Source organism: Ctenopharyngodon idella, chromosome 20, assembly GCF_019924925.1.
Source record: "Ctenopharyngodon idella isolate HZGC_01 chromosome 20, HZGC01, whole genome shotgun sequence".
NCBI lineage: Eukaryota > Metazoa > Chordata > Actinopteri > Cypriniformes > Xenocyprididae > Ctenopharyngodon > Ctenopharyngodon idella.
Window position 1 is genome coordinate 25,619,530 of NC_067239.1, and position 9,430 is coordinate 25,628,959.

The window sequence follows — 9,430 nt, forward strand, 5'->3', positions numbered from 1 at the left end:
GCACCCACAAGCCATCACTGCCAGTGCTGTTTGTTAGCCACCATCGCCCCAGCACTGTCCGCTCACACAATGTGTGACTGTGGTGGAAAGGCCCCCCTGACACCCAGCATAGGCAGCCGGGGGGATTCCAGATCCATTACCCATCGCCATGGCAATCTACAGAAAAGAAGTTTTATGTTTTATTTATATAAATGTAGGCTATACCTTGAATGCACTGTAAGTCACTTTGGATAAAAGTCTGCCGAATGAATCAATGTAAAGCTTGTACTTATTTTGGGATCTAACGTTCAAAATTAACCCAAGAAATTGCTTCTTCAAAGTTTCTGATCCAAATGTCATCGATTTGATTTTACATGCTTCACAGCTAGCCTATTGAAATATATCTGTATACACTACTGATAAGTGAGATTTTTTAATGTTTTGAAAGTTTATTTGATCAAAAATACAGTAAAAACATAAATATTGTGAACTGTTTTCTATTCTAATACAGTATATTTTAAAATGTAATTTATTCTTGTGATGGTAAAGCTGAATTTTCAGCATCATTACCCCAGTCTTCAGTGTCACATGATCCTTCAGTGATCATTCTGATTTGATGAAACATTTCTTATTATTATCAATGTTGAAAACAGTTGTAGGCTACTGCATAATATTTTTCAGGATTCTTTGATGAACAAAGTTCAAACAGCATTAATTTAAAATACAATTTTTTGTAATAACGTTAGGGTTAAGGTTAGGGTCTTTACTGTGACTTTTGAGCGATTAATTGACCTTTCTCCAGGAGTTTGATTGACAGGCGATCTAACCAATCATAATGCTGAATCCGCCATTTTGTCCGACAAAGCAGTCAAGGGAGTTAGCAGATTAATGTAGGTGGACTTGAAATTGAAAAATTGAAAAAGTGTACTGACGTCTTTCCGCGATTAAAATAACATTCCTTATGATGTTCATTCGTTTATTTGATGCTATAAATGAACTAGTAGGAAGAGATGATCGGTTCACGAGCCTGCTTGAACTGAGGCGCTACAGCGATCTGTCACGACACATTAAAGAGCCACAAAACGGTATTTATTGTTTACATTTCTTTAAAAATGACAAAATTTGAAATTTGAGACTTTGTTACATATCAAAAGTAACCTGTTCTGTCTTGTCCGTCGACGCGTTGTCAGTGTCCTCTTTGCTCTGCGATGTATTTTTCACTGCGTGAGAACATGATGTGTGGTACTATATCATTAATTATTCTGGCCATAATTACTCTGCATATTTAGTAATTCTGCAAATGATTTAATAAACTCATTCATATAATTATTAACAGAAGCACAATAAATAGCTAAATGTGCTACGAGCTATGGGACTATTAAAGTTCTTTAGTTTGTTTTTTTAAAAAAAGAAATCGCTGCAAAAATGAGATTCCTTCCTGCATAAAGGATTACTTTCCTTCTCAGAAAAAAAGATACAAAAGCTGTCACTGGGACAGTACCCTTTAAAAAAAGTTCTAATATGTACCATTTAGGTACTAAAATGTACACTTTTGGTACCAATACCTTTAAGGTACTAATATGCACTCTTTAGGTACAAAGGTGTACCTTTTGAAAGGATACCGCCCCAGTGTCAGCTTTTGTACCTTTTTTCTGAGAGTGTTGGGAACTGCCCAGAAATATATGATATTATAAATATCCCATTACAGTCACATTTCCAAATAAGACCGATTAATACAGGAATATGCCAACACGTGTTTGGATTTCTAGAAATTTGGATTCTTAAAACCAGAATATTGGTTGTTGTAAACTGCTAGTTGTTTACATATCATCATGATATGGCCAAATTTTTATTAATATAAAATATTCTTATAGATGAGTTAAATTTCTGAACCTTAAAAATCTGGCAAGTCACTTTCACTTGACTATGAAGCAGTATGTGGTCAGAGTTGTAGAGGTTCTTTACTCTGTAAACAGAGCAGGACAGAATCTAAGCACAAACACAGACAACACAGCACTGAGCAGGACGGCCTGTTAAAGTATCAGCGGGGTGCCGAGAGCAGACCTGCCGTCGTCCCCAACACACTCCTGTGAGTGATGCTCTGAAGACCCCACGTGCCCTCTGTAAACATCCCCCTGCTCCACTGACGGGACAGCGCCGCATTCTCACGAGAAACTGTTGTCGTGTCCCACTCTCCACATCCGAGGCAGTTCACACAACTTCCAGAGAGCTGCAAAATCCCCCAAAAGAGTTCCCAGAGCATTTTTAGCTTCTGTTTCTAATATTAGACCTTCTCTGGTCAACTGGGATCAAAGGTCGGCAGAACGCTTGAAATGTAATACAACCGAATGGTTAAATATAGAGGAAGAGACAATTAGGGAGATGAGCGGTCAGCAGCCCAGTGTCTTTCTGCAGTCAGCTGTGGGTCTATTTTCTGCTGCCAGAAGAAGAGAGGAAGGAACATTGTGTTTCCTGTAAATAAAGAGAGGAGTGCGGCTATCATTGTTTTGACAACGGAAGCTACGTTGCTGTCGTTCTTTTTCTGACACCCGTCACATCTACGTGTGAAAAGAAGTGTTCCCTACTGGCCCAGAGGTCAATCGGAACCATTCACAAGTTGAAATGAAGATCTCTACGTCAGATGAAGTTGTAAACAACACTGGAGTTTCTTGCCTTAAAGGGATGAAGTGGTTCAAATGACATCCGTGAAGCCTCATTTAAAAACATGTCCGATCTTGATTTCATTTTTAAGGTGATCTAAAACACAATCACAGTTTTAGTGTTTAAATGATCTAAAATCAAATGATGGTAACATCTAATAATAATAACACTAAAAGACTATACTTGCAATAACGCAAATCACGTCAAACATCCAGAAATCCAGCAATGTTGTTATATTAAGATTTTATATTTATGTTGAAATTTACACTATACTGTTTAAAAGTTTGGGGTCAGTAAGATTTTGTTTTTAAATTAATACTATTATTCATCAAGGATGCATTAAATTAATCAAAAGTGACAATTAAGTTATTTGTAATGTTACAAAAGATTTATATTTCAAATAAATAATGTTCTTTTGAACTTTCTTAAAAGATCCTGAAAAAATATGTATAAAATATATGCTTTCCACAAAAATAGTAACTGTTTTCTACATTGAAAATAATAAGAAATGAAATGAGCACCAAATCAGCATATTAGAATGATTTCTGAAGGATCATGTGACACTGAAGACTAGAGTAATGGTGGAGTAATTATTCACAAAAAAAACCCAAACATTTTTATATTAAATAGAAAGCAGTTATTTTAAATTGTAATAATATTTCAAAATATTACTGTTTTTACTGTATTTTTTTATTTAAAAAAAGCATAAAAACATAAAAAAAAAAAGCATAAAAAGCATAAAAACATAAAAAAAAAAAAAAAAAAACATTAAAAAAAAATTACCAACCCCAAACTTTTCTATTTATATTTATTGGATGAGTCATATGAATTTATCTTATCAATTAGTGTTTTCTACAACTTGTTTTCTCATTTTTCATGTCATTTAGTTAGACAAAATATGCATTTGCTAACACCGAAACTATAATATTACATTTACATTCATGCTAAGCAGACTCACTTTGACTAAAAGCATCTTATATTTTCTGCATGAGCTAATCAAACCATTTTTTAAAAATCGTATTTCATTAAAGCTGATAGCAGGTATCCCACAATGTGCAAAATATCCACAGCACATCCTTCCTGGTGGATGTTCAAGAAGTGATAACCAGAACACCCACGAGCAGGATGTATTGTCTACAAACCCTCTACAAATAGAGCGTACCTCCAGGAAACGGTGTCATGAGAAAAAGCGACGACATAGGTAGGGGAAGATGACCATCACAGAATAAAAGCTATATCTGTCGCTACAAACACACGCCCAAAAAAAGATTTGCATGAGAAAGAGACTCGTATCCTGTAAATAATGAGTCAGCCATCTTACACTGTTTGAAGACCCTCATTTGCATCTCATCACTGTTTTATGAAATTAAAAATTATTGTGGTTAAATCAAATCAATAAGGATACTGCAATACAATGCTATATACCAGAAAAGCATTTGTTAACACTGAATCAGTTTTGTAGTCTCTGAGGAATGTGAACATGGTGAGGTGGGCGTTTCTTAATCCCACTCACTTGCTTTAAGGAAACATTGTAGACAATGCATATGTCAAGGCCAAAACAACTAAGGGAAGAATGGTTTTTATAACATTTACTAATAGTCAAAAGATGGTTAAATGATTAAAATTCAAGAAGCACATGATTTCAATCTATTATAAAGTAACAAATCTTGTATGGACTGTGTTTTTCAGGTTTACATTGATATTTTCCCACAGAAACTTGAAAGAACGATGCTTGGTACTGTGTGACACTGTAAAGTGAAGCTTTTTGAAAATATAAAATGACAATAAAAAAATTATAGACAAATCACACAACAGTTGGTATAAAATGGTAAAAGTAGTACTTTGGTATATAATGGCCTACCAACCACAGGAGTGAATGATTACCATATTCATGTTATTTAAATTGTAAATATCTGCAAATATGGTATATGTCTGGAAAAAAACGAAAAAAAACAAACAAAAAAAACCGAAAAAACAAAACTGTTGCATCATGATATGCTTTGATACTTTTCATTGGTAATTTAAAAAAAAAATTTTTTTTTAATTTAAATTTGCTTTAAATCATGAAAATATGAAAATAATTGTTTCATTTTATTAATAATATCAATTATAACAAAGCAATAAATCTTAAAAAGAAAGACTATTTATTGCACTAATTCTATGGCACTATTTTCTTACATATAGGAATGTTTTTTTTTATGTATAAATTATATTTATCGTATACATATAACATATATTATTTTTGAAGTAGGCCTACTTACAGGTTTTGCTCGACTTGTGCAGTAACACCCCATTGATTTGCTTGTATTCTGTCACCATCTAGTGGCGGCTGTCTGTCATTACCACAACCGGCAGTTTAATCGCTTGGGCGCGCTGTATTTACATCCGGGTGAGCTGACGTCGGCGTCCTATTGGTTGCTGTAACGGAATGGACAACATGTTACAATTCATGAAATTAGTCGGACAGCTAAAAGTGAGTGAAATTCGTATTGATACAATGTTTTGCAGGTCGTATATGCTATATTAACGCTTGCTTGTGTTACAGCGCGTACCACGAACAGGATGGGTGTACAGAAATATCAAACAGCCTGAGAGTGTGTCTGATCATATGTACAGAATGTCAATGATGGCCTTAACAATACAGGACATCAGTGTCAATAAAGAAAGGTCTGTATGAGGGGTCCTAAAAATCTAGGGTTATTTGCATATAAGTCGACTATTTAACTGTGAGCCAACGTTGATGTCCTTACTGATGTTTTTCATGTTTATTTGGGGATGAAGGTTGACAGTTTAATCCACAGCATGTGCTTATTCACATAAGGTTTAGATGAAAGATAAAATAATAATAGTTATATCCTCTTCGGGTTCTTGTGTTTCTTATAATTAGAGCCGTTGTTTTTCAACGGCTCTGTTGTTACTGTTATACGTAACCTAGCAACAACGTTGTAACGTGTTTTGCTATAACTTCCATAAAATTGCGTTTAAATCTATCCGAACACACAGAACTTCAGCGTAAAAGCGAACAAAAGTTTGTGTGGCAACAGTTGCTAAAGTATGATAGGTTAGTAGAGACTTTAAGGCGGGGCTTAAAGAAGAGTCAATTCATTTAAGCATTCATATTTGTGAAGTTCATTGAGATTGATTCACATTTGTACCGTTCATTTTGATTCGTTCACAATTGCTCGGTTCCTTTACACTCATTCCCATGCTCATTTGTGCAGTACATTGAGATTCATTTACACGTGTTCGATTCATTAAGATTCATTCACACTTGATTCCTTCACATTAGTGCGGTGCTGCTGGCTGCGTCCCAAATAGCATACTCAATTGAGAAGATACTTATTTTGAATAAGTAATTACTTCACAACCACTAAAAGTAGGTTCTATATAGTAAGAGTGTGTGTAGTATGAATGTAATCTGGACCTACTACATTAGCCATGTTGCCTTTATCATGTGACCTAGACCTACCAGCATCAGTTAAGTCACTTCACTCCCATTCACAAATCCTCTTCTGTGGTATAGTAAAGTGTCCATCATATGCACACTTAAGAATCTCGCCGGAAGTAGTAGGTCATTCAGGTATTTTTTGCCTACACTTTTATGAGAACTGTGAATTCGGACATACATCTTTTGTCACATTCGCTTACTGTATGGTAGGAAAGTATGCAATTTCAGATGCAGCCATTCACACTAGATTCATTTACACATGTTCGATTCATTAAGATTCATTCACACGTGTGCAGTTCATTTAGTTTCAATCATACTTGTTCGATTAATTTACATTAATTTGTTCTTGTTCATTTAGTTTAGATTCATATAGTCAAATGTTTTCTTTGATTTATTCTTATATGGTCAAAATTTCTTTAAATAAACCTCTTGAGGCTTTTGCGTAAATGTTCTAGAAAGCTAATTTCAAGCAACATGAATTCTACAAAATGTGTAAATGTCTTTACAGTACTAAGTTTATTAGAAAAAACAAAGACAATTATTCTAAAATGTGCAAAGTAAATAATAACCTAGAATGAGTGGGCGTCTCCAAACTTGAGCGTTCATTTAGATGCATTCACATAATTGATCTCTTCACAGATGCATGAAGCTGGCTTTGGTTCATGACTTGGCTGAGTGTATTGTGGGAGATATTGCTCCAGCAGACAATGTTAGTAAAACAGAGAAGCACAGAAGGGAAAAGGTATGATGGTTTTAAGTTTTTACATTTGAAATATTTTGTTTGTGTACACATTAAACATTGAAAATCTTTCTCTTTAGGAGGCAATGGTGCATATCACAGGTCTGTTAGATGATGGCTTGCGGAAAGAGATTTACAACTTATGGGAGGTCAGTTAATGATCAAAACGAAACAACTGGACCAAGTTCTTCTTTTTTTTTTTTGGTTCGGAATGACATTATAAACTGGACTGCATCCCTCACAGGAGTATGAGAATCAGTCCAGTCCAGAAGCCAAACTGGTGAAGGAGTTAGACCAGCTGGAGATGATAATACAAGCTCATGAATATGAAGAGTTAGAGGGGAAACCTGGAAGACTCCAGGAGTTCTTCACCTCCACTGAAGGTTTGAGCTTGATTTCTAACTTCTACAAGCTCAGGATCCAATTAGATAAGTGATTCTAAGAAGAGCAAGCATTGTAAATTGTATCAGAAGTGCTCAGCAGTGGCCATTCACACCCATAAAAATTTGTGAATGAACTAATCGAGCCTGTCTCACCACACTCTACACCAACTTAAATATTTGCATATATTTGAATATGCAATTTTGCAATAATTTATAGTTTTCATACTTGCAATTAATGATTTAAATGCAGTAGCTTTATATCAGGGGTGTAACGGATTGTAGTTGATCCGTACAGACCCGGCCCCATGATTCGGCATGCATGTGATTTGCAGAGTAATTGCTAAGTTTGACCATCATAAAGTGAATGTTTATTATTTACACATGCTTTTAAGTCCTGCCAATTTAAACATTCAAGCAATTTTAAACCATTCAAGTGCAAGAAGATGACAAAACAACAAAAGACTTGAACTTACTTGAAAAATTAGTTAGGCTGGTAGCTTTTGCTGTGGTATTGAAGTACTTAAAGTGCTCATTAAATAATAAATAGAAAGCAAAGTTATATTCCCCCCCCACCTTTTTTTTTTTTTTTTCCTGATCCAGTCAATTACTCAAAAAACACAATATGATTCGAACTATGAGTTTGCACGATCCGTTGCACCCCTACTTGATATTGAATATTGGTATTGATCTAGATCAGGTGTTTCCAGTTCACAGAACATGATTTTACAAAGTGCAACATATTCCTGGATCAACATCTTTGTTGATCCTGGAAGAACATTTCAATCAACTAATCAGATTTGAGGGACAAGTTTACAGTTTATGTCAAGTTTAGGCTTACAACCAGGGTTAGATGCTTCTACATCAGTGTTATTCACCTATCATTTCCCTCTAATTTTAGGGATAACTTATGGGTAGGGATAGGGTTATGATTAAACTTTTGGACAGGAATGTTGTTCCAGGATCAACAAAATGTTGACCCAGAAACGCATCTAGCTCGACAAAAACAGGACGCACGTCAAACTCAGTTCCTGGAGGGCCAAAGTCCTGCAGAGTTAGCTTCAACCCTAAATAAACACTCATGATCCAGCTAATCAATTCCTTCAGGATTATTTGAAAACTACAAGTATGTGTGTTTTAGAAGGGTTGGAACTAAGCTCTGCAGGACTGTGGCCCTCTAGGAGCGCAGAACCTGATTTCACCAAGTCCAACATGTTCCTGGATCAACATCTTTGTTGATCCTGGAACAACATTCCATTCAACCAATCAGATTTGAGGGACAAGTTTACAGTTTATGTCAAGATTAGGCTTACAACCAGGGTTAGGTGCTTCTACATCAGTGTTATTCACCTATTATTTCCCTCTGATTTTAGGGATAACTTATGGGTTGGGTTAGGTTTAGGGGTAGGGATATGGTTAGGGCTACATTTTCAGAAGGGAATGTTGTTCCAGGATCAATGTGTCTATCTCGGCAAAATCAGAACGTGCGAGTTTGGCACCCCGACCATTATCTTTAGGACATACGCTAACTCTTTTGACTGCTATAAGACACGGATGTGTTTTCCCCTCTCATCACAGGAAGGTTCCATCACCCAGAGGTGTTGGGTCTGGTGAAGAGTTTGAATGAGGAAAGAGCTCGCCACATCGCTGCCAGAGGAGATGATACTGCTGAGAAGACCACTGACACAAGCTCTCACACCATAGCAACACCATGATCACAATTCCTGTCAGGCACTGAAGCTACCTCCACACATCTGTGCACAAGAGTGTTTATTTAGTCGAGATATACTGTTTTATTATAATCTTATTTCATTGTACAGAAGCATGGTTTGTGGTTGTGTGATGGTCCTGTCCTGTTTGTTTGAATGTTCTGCAGGACATTATTTGTTTCCACGGTTGTAATTTTATTGATAAAAATCAATCTTTTTATTAAAACCAAATAGGAGTATGTGAAACTGTTTTTCACCTTACAAAAGTTCTTTTTTTTTATCAGCATTTTACTGCCTTCCTGTATTACATTCTTTAATAAAAATAATGTTTTATGACCACTGAACCTGATTTTACTTTGTTAAATGCATCAAAACACAAGGGAACTCTAACTATAGCTTTTCAAACACATATTCAGTTCTGCAATACTGAAATTTTGACTGAGCAAGTGGAAAGCAAAGCATAAAGCAACAAAAAAAGTGAATTGAAGGTCAAATTTTTGACAGACTTCTCCAC

At 35.5% G+C, this 9,430-nt stretch overlaps 1 protein-coding gene across 1 annotated transcript; it reads left to right on the top strand.

Annotated features, from left to right (window-relative positions):
* Positions 1-899: 899 nt before the first annotated feature.
* hddc2 (HD domain containing 2) lies at positions 900-9,260 on the top strand. Its single transcript, XM_051875371.1, has 7 exons — positions 900-1,064; positions 4,964-5,113; positions 5,186-5,307; positions 6,728-6,830; positions 6,908-6,976; positions 7,072-7,210; positions 8,786-9,260. Exons 2-7 carry the CDS (start codon positions 5,069-5,071, stop codon positions 8,920-8,922), a joined length of 615 nt encoding a protein of 204 aa, XP_051731331.1. The 5' UTR covers positions 900-1,064; positions 4,964-5,068; the 3' UTR covers positions 8,923-9,260.
* The last annotated feature ends 170 nt before the right edge of the window (positions 9,261-9,430 follow it).